Source organism: Photinus pyralis, unplaced genomic scaffold, assembly GCF_008802855.1.
Source record: "Photinus pyralis isolate 1611_PpyrPB1 unplaced genomic scaffold, Ppyr1.3 Ppyr1.4_LG3a, whole genome shotgun sequence".
NCBI classification, from domain to species: domain Eukaryota; kingdom Metazoa; phylum Arthropoda; class Insecta; order Coleoptera; family Lampyridae; genus Photinus; species Photinus pyralis.
This window is the reverse complement of record NW_022170509.1, coordinates 20,784,476-20,810,623: the sequence shown is the minus strand read 5'-3', so window position 1 is coordinate 20,810,623 and position 26,148 is coordinate 20,784,476. Positions and strand designations below refer to the sequence as shown.

At 39.9% G+C, this 26,148-nt stretch overlaps 1 protein-coding gene across 1 annotated transcript; it reads right to left on the bottom strand.

The window, feature by feature from the left end:
• Window positions 1-1,799: 1,799 nt before the first annotated feature.
• Window positions 1,800-12,648, bottom strand: LOC116166013 (dynein heavy chain 7, axonemal-like). The gene is made up of 19 exons (XM_031480823.1): window positions 12,519-12,648; window positions 12,263-12,469; window positions 11,886-12,180; window positions 11,545-11,834; window positions 11,372-11,494; window positions 11,171-11,324; window positions 5,672-5,898; window positions 5,342-5,615; window positions 5,132-5,294; window positions 4,965-5,080; window positions 4,019-4,160; window positions 3,838-3,974; window positions 3,558-3,788; window positions 3,350-3,515; window positions 2,913-3,307; window positions 2,708-2,868; window positions 2,493-2,664; window positions 2,267-2,446; window positions 1,800-2,220 (listed from the first exon to the last, which is right to left on the bottom strand). Exons 2-19 carry the CDS (start codon window positions 12,457-12,459, stop codon window positions 1,816-1,818), a joined length of 3,828 nt encoding a protein of 1,275 aa, XP_031336683.1. The 5' UTR covers window positions 12,460-12,469; window positions 12,519-12,648; the 3' UTR covers window positions 1,800-1,815.
• Between the last annotated feature and the right edge of the window lie 13,500 nt (window positions 12,649-26,148).

Here is a 26,148-nt window from a genome sequence, read left to right as displayed (position 1 = left end):
CGTAATAAAAAGCCGAGGTGTGTCTTGACTTTTACGGAAAAGTTTAGTCGGCGTGCTGTGATTATCGACCGTTTGTTCACAGAGGGTCTTCAAGTTATCAGTTAAAGGGAGTTTTTCCATCACAAAAAGCTAAATTTCGAACAAACCCAGTGTGGTATCACTCGAGACTCGAGTGCTACAATTGAAGTCAAAAGGTAAAGTTTCGAAGCAATATTACCTGGTGTTTTGTGTTTGTGCAACATTTATTGTAATCGCAGATAGGTACGACCGGAGATTTTGGATTATAGACACTTTTTTGATTTTTTAATTAATCGGGAACTATCGATCGCTTGTTGCGTGGTATGTTATTCTGGCCCTGAGATGATTCCCGTAAAAACGGACTTGGAACATCCCTCCGTGCAGAGACAATATTTCGGAAATTGACCAATGGGAACTGAAAATTGGATCTTAGTACCGCTATCTTCAATTCAATGGATTTTCTAAGAATAGATGCTCTCTGGAGATAATTTTGCGAACTTTGAACTTCTGTGTTTATTATTACTGGCAAACGAAATTATTTGCTTCTACTGCAGTTTGTCCATAGCCTTCTTTGTTTGACTACAACTGTTCCTATTTTCAATGGTTCTGAACGCTTTGAAGTTCCACGAAAGGAAAGACTCGTTAAGTAATATTGAACACTACTTCTTACCCATAATTTTGCAAATACGTTCATTTACGATTTTATGCCACAAGCTCTTATGACAAAGGTTAACCCCTTTTAATTCTCGAAAAACCTTGGCACAGACACGTTTCATTATTCCGCCTTGGCGTTAAGGTTAGTTTTTCCTTTTACTTGCACAATAATCCTTTTGGCTAGCAACACGTTTACTTAAATGGCTTACGAAAAACTCGCCTAAAACTCTCTCCTGGCTTTAACCACAGATCTGTGCTTTAACCTAAACTTTTTTATGATGGCCCAAAAACACAGAACTTCTCGCCCTAGCGACTCCAAAAAGGATTTTTTACGGCGGTTCCCGTGGTTAATTCTTGCATAATCAAAAGACCGAATCTCCCAAAATACTTCTCCGGATTAATCCCTACCTATCTTTTTGCAATTAATTAACGCCCCTTCAAAATGGCGCCTTGTAATTAAGTAAACCTGCATTTTTCAAGAACAAATCTGATTGGTTGTGTCCCGCGAATTACACACGAGTTAGGCCGTTCATCGTTATCTCACGCGTTTGGTTTTTCTGCAAGCTTCCCTTTCCACAAGCAAGCAATGATCTCATCTTGATTTCGCAATTTGGAGCACGCAAAATCAATTCAGATAAAACTATCCACGCTGAAAGACCGACATGTTGGAGCCAAGGAACTCGCTTTACAAGGTCACTGCGTTTCTCGAACTCAATGACGTATTAAAAAAATGATTCGTGAACTTTGTCTATTGCCCACAAACTTCTAAAACCTAAGCCCCGAATTTCATTTGACTTCTTCAGTTTCAAAATACACACAAAAGGAAATACCACCATCACCATCAGGTACCAATTTATATACTGAAATCGCAATCTGCAAAATATGATACACCTGGAAGTCACTTTCCTTTTACTAACGCTGTCTGTTTGTTCCATTTTTGAGAGCCTTACAATCACATACACCGACTTTCCTGTACCGGTTGGACCGACAATCATCATCGGCTTCCGATGCTGTACCAATAACGTCATCAGGGCCATATTTCGGATAGTTTCAATAGTGGTCACGATGATTTGGTTAACCGGGATATCGCGGGGAATCGGAGGAGCGGTCATTAGATCGTCGGACCACAATCTCCACTTTCCCTTACCCTGAAAAGCGCGCAAGTGCCAGCCAATTTCTACGCGTTTGCCTTACCTCCTTAATATATCTGTAATCGAATACGGTTCCGCCAGACGGAATACTGAAGATATACGGTTTCTCCGGTTTGGCTATGGTAAACGGTATGTCCAGCTGTTTCGCAACAGAAGCGGGAAATTCCTTCTCTAAAAGAGCTCTGAATAAAATATTAAATTTGGGCTTGCTCGACGAATCCAAGGTAGCGCCAAGAGACCAAATGCAAGAGAAAAATACGGCGCCTTCCAACTGAGCTCGAACGTCTAGGTCTGATGTTTGCCCCATAAAGGCTTCGTCGAGGAAGTCGTCCATAAAGCAGTCGAACAAATTCATGGCGGAAACCATCAGATTAGAGTCGGAAGTCGTCGCCAGTTCCTGGTATCGCATCGATGACAATTTGCAGTGTGCCATGTTGGCTTACCTTCACGCCTCCTTTGCGAACAAACCACAAGAGTGCTCGGCCGAATCTCAGAAACATGTTATTAACCATTGCCGTGTGGTGTTCAGACAGCAGTGGGGGAAGAGTGTTTATCCATGACGTTAGAAGTGGTTCCCAACCCAATGTTGAGGGCTCCAGATATATCATACCACAACGTGATACCTAAACAGCATTTCTAGTATAGTGGAGGAGGTGACAGGTTGCATACCGTAGCAGGAGAAGCGACTTCCAAATCCATAGGCTCAAATATGAGATTTGTGGTATTTGCCAACTGAATTATTTCCCCAGACATCAAACACAATTTTTTGTTGTCATCCAACACTGTGTTCATGTTTTCAATCCAGATGGCATCGACTGGTCCATCAAAAAGCAACCACTTCCTAAAAATGTGTACTAATTAGCGGCTCAAATGTTCGCGAGTACCTTTCCAGTGTAGTTGACATGGCGTACACTCGGTAGTTGACAGCCAGAACACCATCTGACCATTCGTGAGACACCGGATCAAATTGTCCGTACAATTGGCCCATCGTGATTGATTTAGGATTCATGACAGTATATATCGCTCTATGCTCATCCATTCCACCCTGCAATTTGTTACAGCGTGGACAATTTTCAGTAGTTACATTACCCTCTCCTCAATCAAGCCTAGCGCGTCCGCCAATACGCGATAGCACCGAGTCTTTCCGCCGAACGGTAAACCGACAAGCATAAGTCCGTGACGTACGACAATCATTTCGTACAATTGCTGCGTCTTTTCCAAGAAGAATGGGGTGCACTGTAAATTATACTGCTCGCACGTATCTCTGACGGCCACATCAAAAACGTCGTAATCAGGAGGAGGTAGTTCGACTCCCGGAAACAAATCCGATGTAATTCCCTGAAATAGAGGAACGTCTTGATTTAGGAACTTTGCCAAGTTTACGTCTTTAATTGAACGTAGAACTAGTATGTCTTCCTCTTCGTCCGGATAGCGCAATTTTAAAGCACCCGCGGCTCTCAATACAGATTTCACCGCTCGCATTCCTAGAAGAAGCACTTATAATAGGCAGTGACATGGTAAGATACCGTAGTCATAATGGCACTGTGAGGATAACTGTTCTGAGCACAAACGGTAGGTGGCGACAATTTTAACTGCCAGCGGCTTCGCGTTTAGAAAACCGTAAGAGTACAGCTCAATTTCAGAGATTAAAGCGTAATCCGGTACCATCATCGCAACGGATCTAAATAGTGCCTACAACTGGCGTTAGTGAAACTCATGGTGTACTAAGGTTACCTTCAAGTTATCGGGTAATTCTGACCGCCCGGCGTATCCCGGATTCATGGTGATAAAGACCGCACACGTGGGGTCGAGATTCAATTCCGTGCCCTCAAATACCATCTTGTCAGAACCTGAATTGATTCCGCGTTGAATGGTTAGTATCTGCTGGGCGACTACTGAGAGTACTTCCAAATCAATCCTGTTGAATTCGTCAAAGCACGACCACGCTCCACACGATGCCAAACCCTAATCCATCTCATTGCATTCTGACGCGGGTGGGTTAAGAACTACAAACCTTGAAAAATTTCCCCAAGGCGAGGTAATCCAAACCGTCCGAACAATTAAACACCACGCACTGCTTCGCGACCGCTTTCGCCAGATCTTTTGTCGTTTCGGTTTTTCCGGTACCTGCGGGACCTTCGGGTGCGCCACCTACGGCAACAATTAGCTGGTTGGGGCGTAAGCGGATCATTTACCTAAATGCAAATGTAACGCGCCAAAGAGGGTTCGAAAGCAGCGATCTGTCAAAGGAGTCACCACCAATCTACCGACATTACCTAAATACTCGTAGCCATACATCAAAGTAGAGTTGATCATTCGTGTCGCCATTTGGTTTTCCTAAAATTTTAAGTACTTCATTTAGGCCAACCGGTGTTGAAAGTGGGTCCCTCTTACTATTTATGTTAGTGTTTTTAAGTTTTTAAAATCATTGAATCTTTAGCGTAGGTAAGAAAAATAAAATCCAGTATCCTAGAAGTACCTGTTTATTTTCGGCTAACCGATTGAGCGGGTGGCGAGGCAATTTAGGTATTAATTATGAGAGGTTCCACCCTGTATACATAACTTTTACGACGCTACACACACTTTAAACGGGGAAAGCTGACTGCGCCGTCTCGGAGAGCACGAAGGTTTCTTACGTGACAGCCATCTTAGTTTGAACTTTCGTCAAGAGAGGTTTCTCCAAAATGTTGTTGCTCTATTGTTTTTTTGGTTCAATGGTTTCGCAATAAGTTCGGTCGCTTTATTGGTTTTAAGTCAATGGTTTCCGGATACGGCATTGGCCGATTAATTGCGTGAGAAAGTTGGTCGCGCCCGTCTGGCGGGAGATTAGGCAGAATTAATGGGTTATAAGTGTAAATATCTGATGAGTTGGATAAGTTTCATGACGCAGCATGAGAACTGATTATTCAGGGTTTTTAACGACCGAGTCTTCAAGAAATCACTTTTCTAAACGGGATTGGTCAATGGGGATGAAATGTAATGGGTTAAACTAATAAATATGGTCGCTTATCCACCATTTTGAAGGTGTGGTTGTAAAATTGGAATTAAGCGAGAGAGGTTTTCGGAGAGCATTATGCGGGCCAAAGCGTTTGCAACCAACCGTTACAATATTGACAGGAATTCTATCGCACAGTTACTTACCTCCCAGTAATAACGAATTTGTGACAACCACTGAAAATCGGTAATAAATTTGACTTTCAACTCAATTAGCTCCGAGAGTACGTCTCTAGCGTGCACATCGAGAACTACCAACGCTCCTGAAACACAACACCACTATCAGAACTTGAGCAGATTTATAAAACTATTACCAAGAGTAATTCGATTTTGTGGATTCAGTTTCCCTCGAACTAAATTTACAACTTTCGATATTTCATAATTGCTTTGTTCTAAACATTCTTCCATCGCATCCAGGCTAACTGTGATTGCCTGATGGACGTCTGTAGTCCAATACGTCATTGCTACACTTTGCACCTGTAATTTACCGGATTCGAGTTTAGCTCGTCGAACATCATACATACCGTTTGTCCGGGCCAAAGTAGGACCCAGCTATCTCTAGGACGCTTGGGATAGTCAGTAATGGCGCCTTCGACCATCTTGTGCACTGATTTCTTCATATCTGTTTCTAGTTCGAGCAACCATTTCTCGACCTGCCCGTGCGCGTCCGCTGTTCGAATTACGTCGACCAAGGGAACCTCCTCACCTTCGCTCGATTTCATTTTGGTCACCTCCAATTCTTCGGTGAATTCTAATTTTGCAATGCCCTCGAAGCACTTCTTCAGGTGCGGTTGAACTCTGTTAACATGTTCAGTTGGATGCCCACATAATCACGAACGGTTAGAAGTAGGTACCTTGTAGGATCCTTAGTTTCAGATAATATCTCCAACAGCTCGTCGTTAGACAAGAAGAAGAACCGAGGGAAATACAACCTTTTCTTTTCTAGATACTCGTTTAGCCCGCGGAGGATCAGGTCTAAAAGATTGTTGCACTTCGAAAGACGTTCCAGCATTTTGTCTATTTCGACAACCATCATAACTCTTGGCTCACCGAAGCAAATCTTCATGATGTCGCGCCATATCTACAGCATGAAAAATTTATACCTGTTACTGTTTTTTTCGGTATATGTTAAAATTCGTCTTTACTCTCGAATGTTATTAAGACCATTCCGTACCGTACTAAAAACGAAAGTCAAGCGCAAGCCGTTTTCAAATAGATGAGACACATTTGCAAAAAAACGTATATCCATTCTCCCTTGCTTGCATCAAACAACCATTTATTTTATTTTGTTTATCATTTATCAGATCACATGGTGCAATATAGGATAAAAGACTGTATTATTGCCAAAGGAGAGTGCAGTTTGAAATTAAAAGTTTAAATGATTTAGACGGTAGACCGTACAGTAACCATTTAAATTCACATATATACTGGCCACCTCTCAGAGTTGACAGAGTTTCAATAACAAGCAATAAAGTGTACTGTGAATTGATGTTTTAAGATCGCCACGAGCAACAGGACTAGAATACAGATTACGGGTTATGGTTAATCATGTAGCAAAAGTCTAAGATTTTTCACAGTAGGAAGGTACGTTGGCATTGTTATAGTTGGAGTTAGCAGTCAAAGTAGGGAAAGAATAGCGTGAAGTAAGGACTTCTTGGTCTCTTAGTAACCAACTAGCGGTAAAACCAAGTGAGGTATAGGTATGGAAGTTTGTTCGAGTGAACACAACAGCCACCCACAGAGCTGAAGCAACACCTCCACATCTCAGGCGTCATCACCATCCAATACACTCTCGACGAACAGGTAGAGCGAGACTAATTCCTTGTCGCTTCAAACCTCGTATCACCCATCTTCCTCGACCAAGTTTGGCTAAAGAAACCGTAGGTCGTACTGGATTACGAACGGGGCTGCATCCACTGGGGGGCGACCCAACGTCGCACTAAATATTGATGCAGGAAAACTAAGACTTCCAGACACCAGCCCACTATCACTACGAAAGACGTCCAACACGTGTTCCGACAACCAGTCATACCCCAGCTGCTACAAACATTCCAATACACGAACGCACCCCGCCGTTCACCATCGCCTTCGCCACTCACCATATGCGGCCACGCCAAGATACACCCTTCCGAGCGCCCCGTGCAATATTCCCCGGAGAAGAAACGACGAAGTCGAAGTAATGTTGACAGCCAGGATAATCGAGAACACGTCAGAATACTGTTCGCCCATCGTGATGGTGAAAAACAGAGACGGGCAACCCAGGTTCGGCGTGGACTACCGGCGACTGGACAAAATCACATTGGACGAGAGCTCTAACCTGCCACACATCAACGAGACGTTCCGCGACATTGAACCAGCAAAACTCTTCCTTGTGATAGACCGAAGTAAAATCAGGCTACTGGCAAGTACGTCTCAACGCACACTCGCAACCACTCACCAGCCCGGTCAGCATTTAATTTTGGAGTATTTGCCAAAGACGATATGGTGAGAATTTGGGGAGGTCAGAGGAATGCGCATCGAACTAAAATTAAGTTCCACATCACCATTAGGTGACTGCAATTCGATTTGTATTGGCGCCAAAGATAACGTCACTCGTTCCATAAAGGCACCTATTTCTTTTTCATTATCTATGTTTTGCATAATTGCATGTGAACTAAAAGTGATTCATCTAAACGATCTTTGGAATTATTGCTGTTCTGCAAGAAGTAGTAAAAAGATACATATTTGTTTCAAAGAGAGCCAACACCGAAATTTACATAAATTCTCTAGATTCAACTGTAAATTTTGAACCTATATTTTTCCAAATAATGATTACAAATTCTTGACAATAAGATATATCAGTGAAAGCGGAATGAACTAAGTACATTCTTAATTATATACCATTTTTTACCTGACCTAGCTAGAAGTAAAAGTCCAAAAAGGTAAGTTCCAAAAGTACTTTAGCAACATAATAAGACGAAAAAATTACAAGAAGAAAGAAAAAATCACACGACGAACCTGAGAAAACTTTCAACCCTTTGCAAGGAACCAATACACATTGACACCCCTCCTCCGGTCAGAATTACCGAACCACCCTATAATTTGAAACCATCCGTTACACGATATTGCGGGTGCGTCCATTAGACGCCGCCACAAGCTAACTCACAGGCGACACCAGAAAATAATTAAAAAGTAATCGTAAACGATTTATAAAAAGCGCATTTCCACTTGCATTTATTACCCATTTGTAAGATGCAACTTCTGTTAAAATCGTAAAAATCCGCCACAAATATGAAAGATAGCGTTGCACATGTCCAATCCATTTTTGACGTGCTACTTCAATTTCAGTTTATAAGAAGAATTTCATTTCAATGCTTTTCTAAATATGAAAGTTAGAACTGTGCATGCGCAAATCTGAATTTTGAAATTAACGTTAGATTTTCCTTTGTTCCAAGCGCCTATGTATCAAATTTCATTTAAATGCTTCCATAAATAAAAAAGTTGACACTGCGCATGCGCAAAACCAAGTTTTGAAACTGGCGTTTGATTTTCCTTTATTCCAAGTGCCTATGTATCAAATTTCATTCAAATACTTTTATAAATAAAAAAGTTTGCAATTCGGTTTATTAATGGTCGAGATGCCAAAAGGACACTGTGACTTTTGCATCGATTCGATTCAACTTTTGGCATTGCGTATTATATGGCTAAAGCTATGCCCATATTGAATTTCATGCAATTCAGTTCATAACTAACGGGAGATGTCAAAGCGATCGGACATTTCTAACCAAAGTTATCGTTCACACGGACAGATAGAGGGACAGACAGACAAAGGAACAGATGGACAAATCAACAGACAGACGACAGACAGCAATACAAAATTATAAACGATCTCTAGGATTGTTAAAAACGGCAAAAGTGTAAAATTATGGAACATATAAAAAACGGTTTTTTGGTTTTTTACAATATCTTTTTTAGCAATAAACGCAGAAAAAATTCCTTCCTTGGTGCAAGCCTAGATACCATAAGGAACCAAATAGCTCTTAAGATAAAGAACTAGTAGCGTCTCAACGAACGAGCGGACGGACGGACGGGCAAAGTGGCCACAATAGCGCATTTTTTTTCATTTTTGTGGAAATGCGCTAAAAAAGGGCCGCCGAATCCGCTGCGAACAAAAAGACCCCAAGACATGGGACGACATCCTAACCATATTTCTCTACACTCTCCGGACGAGAAAGAACGCTGTCGCCGAAACAACCTCAAGTCACTCCCTCCTAAAGTACGAGCTTCCTCGGCCGGGTGACTGGTACGCGCAGTCAGACTCACCACCCAGTGAAACAGGGCGAACCGCAGGAAGAATGTGTGGTTCACCGGAATCAACACTGCTACCGATCGTACTACGCCACCTACGGATCCACTACCGCCCAATTAAAAGATAAAGAATTAGTAGCGTCTCAACCGAACGAGCGGACGGACGGACAATGTGGCCACAATAGAACATTTTTTTAATTTCTATGGAAATGCGCTAAAAACGGTTATATGGTGATAAAACGATCCAGGTACAGTACTTGATTAAGGTCGCAGACTCGTCTGCCATTTTGGAGCCCTCTGATAGTTTAAATTTATGCACGGTAAACTGTTTAATTTGTAAAATCTTACCTTAAATACCTGTATGCATTAATAAACGTTAAAAAATCGATAACTTTTCTTTAAATGATAGACATACATACGAGCATACATACATGCAAGAGATGCAACGTTTTGCAAGCGTGAATTGTTAGTGGGCTCCAAAATGGCGGACGAGTTTACAGATCAAGCTTACGGGCGAGTCAGGCTGTGATATACATAGTAGCTATTGATACAGGGATAACGCGAGATTTTGGTCGAAATTTACACGGTCCCTATCCCGTCATCACATACACCAGGATAAACGCATGTTGGATTGGGAAAGACAACGGGGAGCAGGTAAAGGTACGCATCCAGGACCTGCGCCCTGCATCGGAACTTCCACGCACACAACCACCTGCAGCAGGAACACCTCCACCCAGGATCGCATCGCCTACACTCGCTCAACTTACCCAAATACTATTTGGCAATAGCAAAGTTAGATATTTTTTAGCAATAGTGCACTGTGAGAATGGAAATCCCCAAGGTTATTTTATTTCAAAGGTTACCTGGTAACTATGTGGGCGGAAGCGGGAGGGACGGAATGTATACGTCATCGAGAATTCAGACATTGACGTTCAACATTGTTTGTAGTCGCGCGGGTGCTTAATTTTCTTGAGTTATAGTTTATTTGTTTAAAATTTGTTGAATTTTGAAGTGCATAGGAACATATATTAGCTGTAGATACCTGTTTGCTGCAATATAAAGACATTTAGTTTGTGAATTTTGTGGATTTTCATAGCCGTGATTGAAAGGTTAGTTCATCAATTATATGCACTTTTGTATGTTATAATTAAGTATTTTTTTAGATAAGTGGCGGTAACACTAAAATTCCTCATCCTGGTGTAAATAAAATCTCAGTTTTTACGTTTCCCAAAGACCCTACCGTTCTTAAAGAATGGGTAAGAAAATGTTTCACATGCGGCAGCAAACTTAAATGTGCTGGGCTCCCATTGGTCAAAACGGCCAACGGACGAAAGCTTAGCGTCCCTGGCCGCAAACGTTTAAAAGCAGAGCCACGAACTCTGCAAAGTGCAACGCAATTTCTACATCGACTGCATTTCAAGAAACAAAAAGCTTTCCACCTGCAGAACCAGGTCGCCTTGCCAGCTCGACCTCGCGCCACACTCCATCAGTCAGAAGACCTGCCCCTGGGCTCACCCCAACGACAGAGCTCGCCGTGTGCACATCGGTTACCATTTTATACATACTATAAATATACATATTCCATAAAACGCAAAAGCATTTTATTTGGTGTCATCCGGTAAAGAATGTTTAGAGTTTTAATTCCCAAAGCCTAGGTACTAATACATAGGGGTGGTTCCTATTTTGTAGATTGTCTGGCCTGTTTATCCATTTCCACCTCTAAAATTAATTTGATTACATTTTCACAAGTCCTCGTGCAATGTAAAATAGCTTACGCACAACACTCATTTTTTCAATACTTTGCTTGCTTTCAAAGGTTGAGGTCGATAAACATCCAAGATTTCCAATATAAGATCCACCCTAATATAAATATACCCATATACTCGTAAATCCAAAAATATACTGCAAAAACTAAATTTTTTACCCCTTTTATTAGCATTGTAACCTATGAGCAATTTTAAATGTGAATTCTGGATGACGTTTTCCCGCCTTCAAAATGCAAGCATTCTATTGGTTTAGAGTTACCAGACAACCTTTTACATAAAACAACCTTGGGAAATCCCTACCTTATCTACGGCACTAAATCTACGCCCTTCTTCCGGCATTTGTTGCTGAATGTCTGGTGACGAAAAGATCGGTTCCAGATACATCCAAGTCGCCTGCACTTTCAACCATTCATCCAGAATTGCTTGAAGCAACACCAGTTTGGCTTCCCAAGCGCTAAAACGAACAATACAAGCAACAGTCCTATTTTTGAAAATACCTACATAATTTCCTTTTCAAAAGGTTTAATATAGGGCGAATTTTTCATTGTTTGCGTCTTCACAATGTGGTCATCCAGCAATACTTGGATATCGTCAACCGATGATAAAATATACGTACCCGTATCTCTACAACAATACCTAATTAGGTACGTAGGAAAACGCCAACCGATACTTACCTGTAGATCAAAATGCTAAATTCAATCTCAACCCATTCCGATATCATTTTGTTCAAGTGTTTCTCGAGATTATTCTCCTTTGTCGCCGCTTCCGATATCGCCTCAAATTTGGGTATGAATTCTTCCAAACCGTAACCGATGATCTTCTGCAAGCTCAAGTCCTCGTCGACAACAATAGGAAAACCGACAACTTCGGAAACCCGCTCCCAATGCCTCTCCTTCATTCCAGGATTGCCAAGAGTTTGAACTATAGGCAACTGCTCCTTAAACTCTTCCACTTTGATTCGAACCTAAAGATGATATAGGTAAAACGCATATTGCAAAGCGATCAAGAAACCTACTTTCGTTGCCAGTTCCTGTGCCGCCGGTCTGTCGCTGAATACCTTTTCGAGTTTATAAATGTTCCTATAACACGTCCCGACTTCAGTTTCGATCATTTCGGGATCAAAAGAACCAATTTTTGATGTCATCCAATTGTGATGTTGGTTAATGAAGTCCATGGAAAGGTCGTACAGCTTTTTGAACGGTGATAACTTGTCGTGAATTTGCTTTCGCAGAGGATACTGGGATAACTCGAAACCATACGCTCCTTCTTCCGTATTGAAACCGTCTATTCTTTCCATAGCAAGTATCAGCCTACAAAATTATAGGTAATAATATTTTATTCTAGCAAGGTTCTTTCTAAGATTCAATTATCCAGTCCATTTGCTCATCTCACCTGTTATCCAATTGTGTCGCTTTCTTGTGATATTTGGGCAGATCATCTATATTGCCATTGTACTGCAGTTGATCAACCATTTTTGCGTAAATATCCAAATCGTCTTTGAATTTTTGAATTCTAACATTGAGCAACTGCTGAAATTCGACTACCTTAACGTCAACTATTTGCCTGTGCTCTTCTATAACTTTCGGCATTCGTATGTTCCTGAAACACCGTGCTGTTCCCTATCGCCATTTATATTTCGTCAACCTACCACAAAAACGCTGTGTTGTTATGCTTTATTTCTACTGGCGTGAACAGTGTGTGGTCCGACAGAAATATGATGTATTTCAAAACTACACCAAGCTCCTTTTCCAATTGCCGCAACGTGACCGTTTCGGTTTCTTTACAATACGCCAATAGATCCATTAACTCAGCCGTGTTTGATGGAACCGTTAGTAGCCTATCTGATATCTTTTGAAACGTATCGCCCAATCTGTAATTTGTAATACTTTTTCCAACCATAACGTTCACAACATGGTAACCATCTGCTTTTTTTTTAATAGAACCAAATAATGAACTATACATTGGGTGGAGCATTAACTGAATTTTTTTATTAAGACTACTGCTGAAAGGAAAATGTGTGGAAGCGGCGTGGTGGGCAAAAACCTCGATTTTTTTCACTTTTTCTCGTTTTTGACAATAACAGGTATCATTTATTTTGAAAGATAGCACTCATATACTTAATTTGTAAGATTTTTAGCTTAAAACCAGCTCTACACAACTTTTGGTTTCCGAGAGACAACCGTGAGCTAATTCAGATTAAGCCGCGGAGCAATTCGCGTCGAGCCGCATAAATAAGGGGAAGCGTACAGCACAGTTATTTCGCCCACCTTTATGGTTAGGCAACACACCTTTACATCTGAAACAAAAATATGATATGCTCTGTATATAACCAATCGACCGATTTGAGCAGATGCCGAATACTAGAGGATTTTCGTAACGAAGCTAGGGGAGAATGAGAAAAATGGCGATGAAGTCGACGGAAGACATCACGCGTTCCCGGTTTTTTTATTCTTGACTATTTTGGTGGTGGTGTTTTGAAGGTGTATTTACAGGTAGTAACCATTTTATTCTTTCTTGTACTAGTTATTAATAATTGAATTTCTTGCCACAATTTGATATTATTTACATTTTTCTGATTTTGCATCAACTACGATATCTGAATCATGGCGTACTCTATGCCTCTGTTTTGAGTACAGTTATCTGATGTTATACTGTACAAGTGATTTTACCATTAATTTGTTTTTTAAATATTTATTCCTGTATTCACGAGGAGTTGATTATCAGTGCGATGTTGCTCTGTTCGATTAATCCGTAACTATTCCGTGAGGGAAGTACCTAATATAGTTTGGAGTAGGTACATAATACAGTTCGATCTTTCGCTGTATCTGTTGCCTACTCGTACAGGTATTTTGATGTGTTTTTGTACTGAATTGATTTATCATGTTTTCCACTGCATTTATGATGTATTGTGTATTTTGTTTTTATGAACTTGTTTAATTGCTGTTAATTTGATTATCTGATTTTTATCATACAATTCGAGATGTTTTATTTATGTGTATTTTCTCTTGCATTTTATTGTTGTAGGTGATTTATGACTTTGGCAACGATTTGTAGCGTAAGTGATCTATGTTTTCTTTTCATGTACGTACATCCATACACCGCCATAAGGATATTTTAGCCCCACGTAAGTGCGGATTTCCGGCGTAAAACATAGTTTTTGCATGCCAGAAAGGGTAGTGTCCCACCCGCTAAAAGCGCGTGTAAGAATAATTCGAAACCCTGTGGATGGCAAATTGTGCGTCATAGGTAAATGACCTGGTGAAGACTGTACTTATATCCTCTGCCATTTTTTGGAGAGGTTGACAGGAGTTGAATGTAGCGTAAACGGTGAATGTAGGGTCCTTTCTCTCTCTCATTCCAGCTTCAGTGAAAAATTCCATTGGAAAGAGAAACAATTTGTGTGGCAAAAGGTGAATAGATCTATCCGAGGCCTACGATACTTACAGGCCGGAGCGCTCGAAAAAGTCACGTGACGTTAGGAGTCATGAAATACATTACGGCTTATGGAAAATCCGTGCGCGGCTCCACTATTTATTTTTTTACTCCGGATCCGTTCAACATAGAGCCACGAAATTTCAATGAGAGCTTGTCAATAGTACACACAATCAAATTATGGTGTTCGTTAATTTTTAATAACACTAAAAATAATTAATTTTTAGGTTTAAAGTATTGAAGATAAAACGATGTTAGTAAATCCGCGTTTTTCTATCTTTACATCATCATATTTCTTTTTCTAGCAACTATATCATTATAATCCTTTCGGTGTCTTAAACTAGAATGATATGCGCCTCCAATTATGCGTATATGATGCCTAATCTGATATTAGTATAGTTTTAAAAGGCCCTACAAAATCGCGCATTTTTTATCCGCGCAGAGAAAAATTCACCATGCGAGAAACTTTTTTGTTATTACTATAATTGTATCACATAATATCGAATGAATTGTGGCCAAAGGACACAAAAATGTTCTTCAGAAGGAATTTTTAAGAAATGGTCTCTTGTTTCGTTTTTTTCAGCAGCTGAAGTAAATAGCGCGATTTCAAGAATAAGTGAACGCGCAAAGGCGTAATTGTTAGTAATCCATTTTCAAATTGTGTTTGTGAGATTCAAATTTACATTAAACTATAAAATTAAAGATATTATCAGTCAAAAGTATGGAGTATATCTTATATCTTCGTTAATATGAATTTTGCAGTACATAAAGTATTTTAGTTATACCTTCTCGTGTTAAAGTGAAATGGGAAATTTGCCTTGTCCGCCTAAGAGGCCTGGTAAGTATCGTAGGATTTCATCTTCATTCTATGAATAAATAAAAATAACCTTTTGAATATGGAAGTTTTAAAAAATAGCATTTTCTATCCAACTTACAGCAGTTTTAGTAAAAAGTACAGCTTGTAAGGAATAGGCAGTGCCGTTTTTTTTTTCGTTTTCAGAAGTAACTGTTGTGTCGTTTTCTAAATCTTAGAATATTTCAATACTTATATTTAACATCGCCTCATCTTCTGCTAAATTACACGACGAAACAAAATCTTTGATGCAAAATACTCCTCTTGAATCTCACAAACACAATTTGGAAATCGATTACTAACAATTATTTGAAACATAATAATTCCTTTGCGCGTTCACTTATTCTGAAATCGCGCTATTTACTTCAGCTGCTGAAAAAAAGGAAACAAGAGACTATTTCTTAAAAATTCCTTCTGAAGAACATTTTTGTGTCCTTTGGTCACAATTCATTCGATATATGTGATACAATTATAGCAATAACAAAAAAGTTTCTCGCATGTTGAATTTTTCTCTGCGCGGATAATAAATGCGCGATTTTGTAGGGCCTGTTAAAACTATACTAATATCAGATTAGGCATCATATACGCATAATTGGAGGCGCATATCATTCTAGTTTAAGACACCGAAAGGATTATAATGATATAGTTCCTAGAAAAAGAAATATGATGATGTAAAGATAGAAAAACGCGGATTTACTGACATCGTTTTATCTTCAATACTTTAAACCTAAAAATTAATTATTTTTAGTGTTATTAAAAATTAACGAACACCATAATTTGATTGTGTGTACTATTGACAAGCTCTCATTGAAATTTCGTGGCTCTATGTTGAACGGATCCGGAGTAAAAAAATAAATAGTGGAGCCGCGCACGGTTTTTCCATAAGCCGTAATGTATTTCATATGACTCCTAACGTCACGTGACTTTTTCGAGCGCTCCGGCCTGTAAGTATCGTAGGCCTCGGTTAAACTCAACTGATTTCGATGAATTTTTTTAATCTTCTTTAGAAAGCTTGTTCGTTTTCAGGACTACAACTCCATTTTCTCTACCTTTTATGGTTTTTGAGCTACAATAGCCTGAAGTCGGCACTTTGCACTGTTCCGTGTGATGTCACTGCAGAGTAATGGTAACGCTCCTTCAGTCTGTTTTTTAACATAGTCGAGACATGGGGTCCAAATTTTCAAAATCATACCATAACTCAAAAACGAAGTTGACTATGAAAACTTTGATTATCATAAGTTTTACAAAAAAGTTCGCGATAGCCCATAATTTGGATACACGGTACAATACAAATGTTTTTGAAAGTTTAGTTGTGTCAGTGGCAAAAATGGTGAAACATTCAGTACTACTTTCAGATTCTTATTGTTGCTACTATAGAAGGTCTCTAATCTCATGAAAAAGAACAGTGGAAGTCTGCAAACTTAATAAAGAATGGAAATCTAAGACTGTTTTCAATCTACACGCTCTATTGAATAGTTGGTCAGAAGTACACGCTGGACAGGTTTCGAAAATTTTCTTTTAATCTACTGATTTCAGTTGAGTAAACAATTTTTTTCAAATGACATTACTTTTATTTGGAAGAAGAGCACACGATCTAAGTTTTTTTCAATTTACAGATTTTATTGAATCATTTTAGTAGTAGTAGCAGGTTTCAAAAAATGCTGGATCACCACCGGTATTAAAGAATCGAGTAAAACTAAATGGACTCAAACAACTAGTATGTCAATTTTTCCACTCTATTTTGTTGAACCACTGTAAATTATACTGTAAAATATTTTAACATTTAGTTCGAGCAGCTAGTAAAATGTTTATTACTGATAAGATTAAAAATGTTACTAAATCTGCATGAAATGTCATCAAGAGCGGCTTGTATCGGAAAATAGAAAGTTAAACTGTAATGGTACCATACGCAGTGAACATTTAAGTGATGTTTTTCAAACATTGGCATTTTCATTCAAAATTGACCCTGTCTTGAGGCGATCACGATTAATGCCACTGAATTAGGGAAACTCTTTTTTTAAGCCATACCACTAACTGTGAACTGGAAGCAATTATAATACATCAGCTACTGGATATGATGGTTGATGATCTTGTTACCTGTTCTTATAGCCATAGATGAAATCTTTGACGTTTTTAAAAATGACATTTAATTACGTGATTTATTTATTTACAACTAACAATAAATTTATAACAGTACTTATTATTTATCACTCGCAATTAATAACAACACGAGTGCATCGATGTTGGAACTCCCTGAAGCACAATTCGATTTGCTTATATAGCAAATGCCCATCTTTCTCCAAACGACTCGAATGTTCTCGAAAAGAATGCGCCTCGATGTCTATCGGGATTTCTAGAGTATTCGCTAAATATCGTTAAGTTTCAAAAGTTTATGGCGTACTTTTTTATCTCTACACGATCATATTTTAAACTGTTAAATTGTTTCTAACTTATAGAATAAATGTTTATTTATCCACAAGAACTTGAGTTTCAAAATACTTCTATTTGGAAGAGCGCGCGCGGCTTAAATTTCAAATATTTTCTTTGAATCTACAATTTTTATTGAACAATTTTATTTGGCATTCACGCGGCGTAAGTTTCTAAAATTTTCATTAAATCTACAGATCTTATTGGATTGGATTCATACTTCTTTTTTAGGTTTACCGTCATGATAACATGTAGTAATATCTAATCTTGCGCGCGTTTCCTGAATGCTCAATTGTCTTCAATGCTGTCACCGAGGGTTCTAAATTGTAATGAACGTTTCTGTCATAAGACGCTCACGAAATTAATTAATTGAATAACTTAGAACAAGTGTAACTGCATCACGTGTGCGTAACTAGACTTTACTAAATAAAATTGGATAAGTAAAATGAGCTTGAAGCTAATGCTTTAATTTTTAACGGAATCAACATCATACTTAAAGAAATTGGAATCTATTAGAGCAGCAAACTTTCTTTGTAAAAAATGATTAAATGCTATACCCGTCCAGTAGCAGTTTGGAGAGATAATAATAGAGTAATTAAACCTTATCACGTATTGCCTAAATAGCTTCCTCGCGACATATCCAAACGTAGAAAGGGATTATGTTAGCGATTGTTATCTCCTAAAGGTCCACAAAATAAGGTCGATACTAAATGTGGTGTACTCGCAATATATATAGCCAAAGCTGATACTTCACTTTCTATATACCAACCTCGATAAATCTAAGGAAAGAAGGGAATATTTTGGGTAGTAAAATTCCGCATACAACAGGCATTTACCCTCTCGTATTACTCTAATAAAACTTTTAAGTATCTAGGAGTGCGGCTGAAGTTCTCTTTTCCCTCATGATTTTGTTCACACTTTTTCCATTACAAGTTGTTTTTAATTTAGCTTTCAGTGAATAATAGGATTCCGTAGAGTCTTTTCAAAACATTCATAAAACTTGTCTACGTCTGTCATTACGAGCTCCTCACGGTTGTAATATTGGAAAATCTAATTTCTTGGGGAATTACCGCTTTTCGGGGGTTTCGTTAACGTATTAGCTTTCTCCTATTTAATTATTAAATTACATACACGTCAAACGTTATTTGCAAATAGCGCAAAGTGCTTTGCTTGCTTACCACCCTTTCATAATAATATCATCAAACAATTTTCTGATATGAAACTAAGATGCGGGGGTGACATTTTTATCCTATCGATACCATCGTTTCTAAGATATTGATCTAAGAAATCTGAGAAACAACAATGGGAGGGTTTTTTAATCTGACAGACTATACAGAGCATCAAAACGATTATTTCTTGTCAGAACCTCAATTGTAATTTAATTTGAATTTCCCCTCTATCAAATATGTAGGTCCAGGTATGCGCATAAGGTGATATGATACCGTCGCGTTGTTTACTTCAATGTAAACAATTTTATAGTGCATATTGTTACTAATAAAAATAATTGAAATGTAAATTTCTATCATTGACAGGTTATGGGCCGCAATGTTTTCACTGCTACTTAATTAAATACTGAAAACAACGTCTACGAATATGAGCAATCAATTATTAATAACCGAGAAGTTGGAGGGCTCCTCAAACTATAATAATTGGAGTTTTTCCATGAAATTACTTCTTATTCACAAAGGATTGTGGGAACACGTCACCAAAGAGGATGTCAAACCTGATGAGAAGGCAGCGAATGAACGTGCCATGGCAAAGATTGGGCTACTTGTTAAATCTTCTCTGTACCCATATATCCAACCTTGCAATAATACCAAGGAAGCTTGGGATGTCCTGGCTCAGTGTGATGCGTCAGTTATTTCGAATAACACTGGAGGGTCGCACTCTTGATGAGTATGTAGCACTAGTTCTATCGCTCACGCTACAGCTATCTGCAATGGGCAAACCACTTGACGATGAATTCGTAGCAGTCATTCTACTAAATGGTTTAACTGAAGAATTTGATCCAATGGTAATGGCTCTCGAAAGTTCTTCTGCAAAAATCACTACCGACATAGTGAAGAACAAGGTACTACAAGAAGCGTCTCGCCGCAGTGCATCGAAGTCATGAAAGCCCGGATGGTACGGCATTTTCCACGCGATATGACCAACGCCGCTGTGATATCTGCCACCGTACGAGCCACAGCACTCAGTAACACCGAGGCAAGCGAAAAGGGAAGAAGAATACAGCACAAGCCACGTCAGGGACGTCGTCTGTGCCAGCCAGTTCATCTCCCCGGTATAATCACCCCAACCAGACCAACCAGTCCAATCAGAAGAAGAAGTCAGCCAACAAAGTCGGCAATAGTAACACGCACGTGAGCTTCTTTACTGTTATGGATGCTAATGTTACTACTACTGATTTTATCTTTGATACTGGGGCTAACATTCATGTTGTATCTAAAAAAACATTTATTTACAAATTTTGAATCTCGTACTATGCTAAACATTACTTTGCCTAATAATGAAACAGTCAAATGTCCTGGTAATCACCCTTACCAGGACTATTCCCATGGGTCCTAATTCTAGTATCACGGTCCATGATGCATATTTTGCTCCTACTTTCTCAACTAATCTAATTTCGGTTAGTCAACTTGTAGCAAAAGGACACACTGCCACGTTCACAAGTGATGGCTGCCAGATTCATTCACCAGAAGGTATTGTAGTCACCACCGCCACTCTCAGAGATGGAATCTGCGTACTGGATCGTCCTTCTACTAAGCACATGATATGTCAGGCTGCAATTGAGCAGCAATCACAACCTACTGAGTCTATACATGGTATTTCAAAGCCTTGTATTCCTTGTATTGAGGGAAAGTAAAAGAGAGTACCTATACCTCGCAAGAAAGGTACTAGGGCAACAGAATTACTCGAACTTGTACACACTGATATTGCTATGTGAATGTAAGTTCACTCAACGGCGCGACGAGCGCAATCCTGTTTGCCGATGATTATAGCCGAAAAACCTTCATTTATTTTATGAAGAAGAAGTCAGAAGCTTTTGCTAAATTCTGCGAATTTTAGGCATTCGTCGAGAACCAAACCGGAAAGCGGATCAAAACTCTTCGCTCCGACAATGGGACTGAGTACTTCGCCCATGACTTCCAGAATTACCTGAAACAGCATGGAATCAAGCATCACGCACGCTGCATGTTGGTTCATGCAAATCTACCAAAGGCCTATTGGGCGGAAACCGCCAGCACGGCTGTGTATGTTAAGAACCGCAGTCCGTCGGGAGCTGTTCCGAACAATACACCAGAGGGCGTATGGTCTGATACTGTTGTAGATTTATCTCATCTCCGTGTATTCGGATGCCTTGCTTATGAAAGGAAGGATATTAATCGGAAGAAGCTAGAATCCCGATCACAGAGATTTATTTTGGTTGGATATTCTGAGACACAGAAGGGAGGTTATCGCTTAATTGACCCCCATCGTCCTAAATCGTTAACTGTAGGCAGAAATGTCGTATTTCTGGAAGATCACTTCTTTCGCGCCATTCCAGAGACCGCACCAGTCAAGGAAGATCGCAAGAGTCTCGTGTGTGTTCCTCTGACGTCGTAAAGGAGGACATCAAGCTCAGCCCACACAGACACAGCTGCAGTCACCTGAGCATCGCCCGAGCAACAGTCGAGCAGTTACGCTGCCTGTACGTTCGGAACCGTCATCAGAATTCGAGGACAACACCGAGGACGAGCAAGAATCGCCCGTCACAGTTGCCCTAAGGAAAGCATGTTCTTCACATAGTCCACTAATCGACCCAAGTGAGTACCTGCCATCTGATGAAGATTCAAAAGACTCAGATGTAGCTGACAAAGATTCTCCTTACAAAAGCAGAGGAAACGTCAACCTAGTAACTGAAAGCATCGTGATGGCCTCTATGCTGAATGAGAATGAACCAACCACAGTGAAGGACGCACTCAACCGCCGAGATAGACATCAATGGTACGAATCCATGAAAGCAGAAATCAACGCAATGAATGACAATGAAGTCTGGAGTCTTGTGGAAAAGCCCAAGGATCAGCAAGTTCTTGGATGTAGGTGGGTGTTTAAAATAAAAAGACACTCCGATGGTACCATTGAGAGGTACAAATCACGACTAGTAGCGCAAGGCTATAATCAGGATACTACATCAATGGAAACCTACTCCCTCGTGATGCGATATAGTACACTCAAACTATTGTTCGCTTTGGCCATTGAAAACAATCTGAGCCTGAGCCACTGGGATGTCACCTGTGCTTTCCTGCACGGGGAACTGGAATCGCCTGTTTACATGCGGCAACCCGAAACTTTCGAAGACGGGACCGATCGAGTGCTTAAATTGCACAAAGCTCTATACGGTTTGAAGAACGCAGGACGTCGGTGGTACCAGAAACTTACAGATTTTCTCCTATCAGTAGACTTCAAATTCTCTGATATTGACCCATGTGTGTTTACTTTTAAGAAAGGAAATCGCTTAGTCGTATTTGGAATTTGGGTTGATGACCTTGTTGCATTAAGTAATGGCCAACTTCTTGAAAAATTTGTCAGAATTGAAATAACTAATAAGTTCAAGGCAAAGAATCTTGGAAGTGTCAGTCACATTTTAGGTCTAAACGTACAACGGGAAAACAATCAACTTAAAGTAGACCAAGCTCACTACATCCATTCCTTACTTGTAAAATTTCAAATGCAAGACTGCAAGAACATCGCTACATCAATGGAATGTGGAATCAAATTTGAAGAAACCACATCTGATAAGGTTGATAATGTACCTTACAGACAACTCATTGGATCGCTCATCTGGCTCGCGACATGTACCCGACCAGATATTTCGTTCGCAATCAACAAGCTTGCAGCCTACAGCAGCAAACCATCCGAAACCCACTGGAAACACTTAACTTGGGACTAATCTTCAGACGGCATAATTACAGGCTACGTTGATAGTGACTGGGGTGGTGACTGCTCAGACCGCAAATCAACTACAGGATTCGTCTTGATGCTCGCCAACACTTCCATTGCTTGGGAATCAAGAAAACAGAAGACTGTGGCATTGTCATCATGTGAAGCCGAATATATGGCAATGGCAGAGATGTCAAAGGAGTGCAAATTTCATGTCTCTCTCTATGCTTCAATCGTAGGCCAAGTCCCCGTAGTTAAAGTATTCACAGTCAGTCTGGCCTAAAGCTGTCTACCAATCGTATTGTTACCAATCGTTCCAAGCACATTGATATAAAGCATCATTTTGTGAGAGATTGTATACTGAGTAACTTGTACAAATTGGATTATGTACCCTCAGATCAAAATATTGCTGATATTCTTACCAAATTTCTTCCCTCACCCGCACATCTTAAATTGTCATCTGGTTTAGGCTTACACAAAAGTATTGTGGTGAATGATGATATGATCAGCTTGGATTCGATCTAGATCTGACCACCGTTGAACACATTAATATTTTCTGCATTTTTATTTTTATTATTATTTTTTTTTGCTTAGCTGATCGGTGATTAAAATTAAGAGGGGGTGTCAGAACCTCAATTGTAATATTCCAAAAATCTCGATATAAATCGAGGTACCATTAAAGATAAGTCATCTGCAATAAAGAAAGAAAGCGGATGTGATGTAATCTTTCCTGAAAATATGACGTGTTTTGTTCTGGAACATTCGAGACCAACACTCGAGTTTACTACCGAGTTCGAAGCTGCTCAACAATCAATGGAAGCGAAAATCGAAGCCCTAGAAGCCGGTCAGCAATGAAAGCTGGAAACAGGTCAACAAGAAATGAGAAGTATGATTTAAGATGAGATACAGAGTGTCCAAGATAAAAATTCATACTGTTGAAAATAAAATGAAAGCTAAATACGATGAACTACGCAGAGAATTTACGTTATTGACTAAAGAATGGAAAAAAAGTGAGGTGTAATCCATGGTACCAAAAGATCTACTTGCTGTTCCACAATGGTACCGCAAAAAAGTCCCAAAACCGTGTGAACTGCATTCGAGTTAAGCCACCGACATTCGACGGAAAATCACCGCTACAAATAAATGGACAGCAAAAGAGAAGGCAACTTTGGATGTTTCGGGTACGATTCCAAAACACCAGCAACTAGATTTTGAGCAAATTGTATCACGGCTAGAAGGCTCGGTATAGAAATAAACATTTGTGACAGGAGTAGTACGCTCGATTAAAGAACTGAACGCCAACATCGAGCGAAACTTTGAAAGAACCCGAATTCCGGTTGATAAGATTGGTGTATCCTACGGCTCCAGAGAACTTTATAGAGCAGCTGGCAGTGCAGACGTTTATCGATGGTATTGGAGACGGAGGAACGCAGCCAGCTTGGAAACTTGCCCGATATGAGATTGAAAACGGCTTTAACACGTGCTTTGAAGTTTGATGCTGCAAAGAAAACGTCTTGTGGTAACGCTCGCGTGCCAGATGAAGAAGATGAAAATCTAAAAGAAATAATGAAAAGAGCAACATTGGAGAAACGAGGGGTGCGATGTGGGGGCCGTGGTGAAACCCGAAACAGAAAAAGAAACTGTCCCGACAGTACCTACAGTTACCAATAGCCAGGGAAAACTAAAACGAGTCAAAGGGAAAAACGAGCAAGATTACCGTCCAAATTACATAATTGAAGTGTGAAGATGCGGTATCTCGATACGGTCCAGTTTTAAAGTGGGACTCGTTGCGGCTAGAAGATGGTCTTCTTAAGAGGATTCTAAAAAATGATGATGGCACGACCACAACTGTGCAGCTAATGGTACCGGAGAGCAGAACATCTGAAGTACTACGACAGATGCACGATGGCATATCGGGATGACATCTAAGTGTGACGAAAACCCTGGTTAAGGTGCGGGAACGATTATGCTGGGTTTGTGCCACAAGCAGTGGACCAGTAGGAAAGAAGAAGATACCAATGAGGCAATAGGATGTGGCAGTCCCTTTCCTAGAGCCAGCTACTGAAAATAAATACATCTTGGTACCCATGGACTTTTTTCTAATTCTTAAAAAATGTCCTACATAAACAGGATACATATTGTTTAAACAATAGAATTAATTATCCCCCCCCCCCTCCTGAAAGGCTTCTGATTAATAATAAGCTGTTCTTGAGGACTTCCGAAGATGGACTGTTTTATGTGTTCATTGACGCAACTATATAGGAGTCGAGCTCAAAAATTAGAGTTACTTGTAAGTGTAACTAGCTCGTAATTCATGTAAGATGTAAGGCTACTGTGAAAGGGACCTGACCGTCCTCAACGATTATATCTATTTGACCTTTTGAGGGTGGAGCTCCAAAACTAGAGATACTTATATAAATGAAAACTTTTCAATAGCTCGTAATTCGTAGATAAAAATTAATTTGTAATAAGTAAAGAAAAACAGAGTAGGGACTACGCCAGAATAGACCCAGTCGCTCCCAGGATAATATCTATTTGCTCTTTTAAGCGTGACGCTCAAAAATTGCAATTACTTGTAAATGAAAGCTCGTAATTCATGCATAAAAATTAATTTGGAGTTAACACTTCAGTACTAACAAGGAGCAACAAACGAACATTGAGGATGGCGGAGCGGAAGGCACTCAGGATACTGATGGAAAACAGCAACCTCACAAGAAAGCAGATAAGGGAAGTACTAGCCCGAAAAACGATCACCAGGAGACTGAAGATGAGGCAGAGGAGATACTGGGGACATATAAACAGGAGGAACAAAGACCATATGCTACGGGCTGCCAAGAATCTATGTGCCTCGGAATGGAAGGGAGGCCGACCCTGCTTCACATGGAACACCACCATAGACCAAACGGTAGAGGCCTCGGGGATTACCATGGGAAGATGGGAACAGTGGGGCAGCGACAAACATCAAATGAAGAAAGAAAGCAGTAGAATACAGGAGGCGGGGGACGAATCAGACATAAGCACAAGTAGCGAAGAGGAGGAGGAAGAGGGGACAGAAAGTAACGCAGAGAGAGGGCAACAATAAAAAAGGGGAGGGATATGGGGGAAACCAGGGAAGTGCCTACCGGGGACGCATCCCCACGACAGTTGACTAAATCCTGGGAGAGGCGGCGACGCCAAGCATATGTCAAAGTATCAAGTATCAAATAAGTAAACGATAACAGAGCTGGTCGTCCCATCGATTATATCTATTTGCTGCTCAAAAATTGCAATTACTTGTAAATGAAAGCTCTTGAATGGCTCGTAATTGTAGTACAAAATTTAATTTAAAAAAAGTAATTCGAATAAGGGGGGGGGCTGAATCTAAGTAGACTCGATTACCCCATACGAAATTTAAGATTCCTAGTGATATTTTTTATATCATATTTATAACATATGCGAAAAGCTGGACAGTAAGCTGATTGGCAGACTTGGATGCAGTTTCTGCTCTCGTTTCCAGATTTCAACATTTTTAGTGAAAACCAGGCAACTCTCTAGGTAGTCTAGGTCAATAATTAACACTCTAGGTATATGACATTACTCTACTAAATCACGCTTAATTGTCATTGAGTAGCGTGATAATAAGTTCATGTAAATAACTTGCAATTGA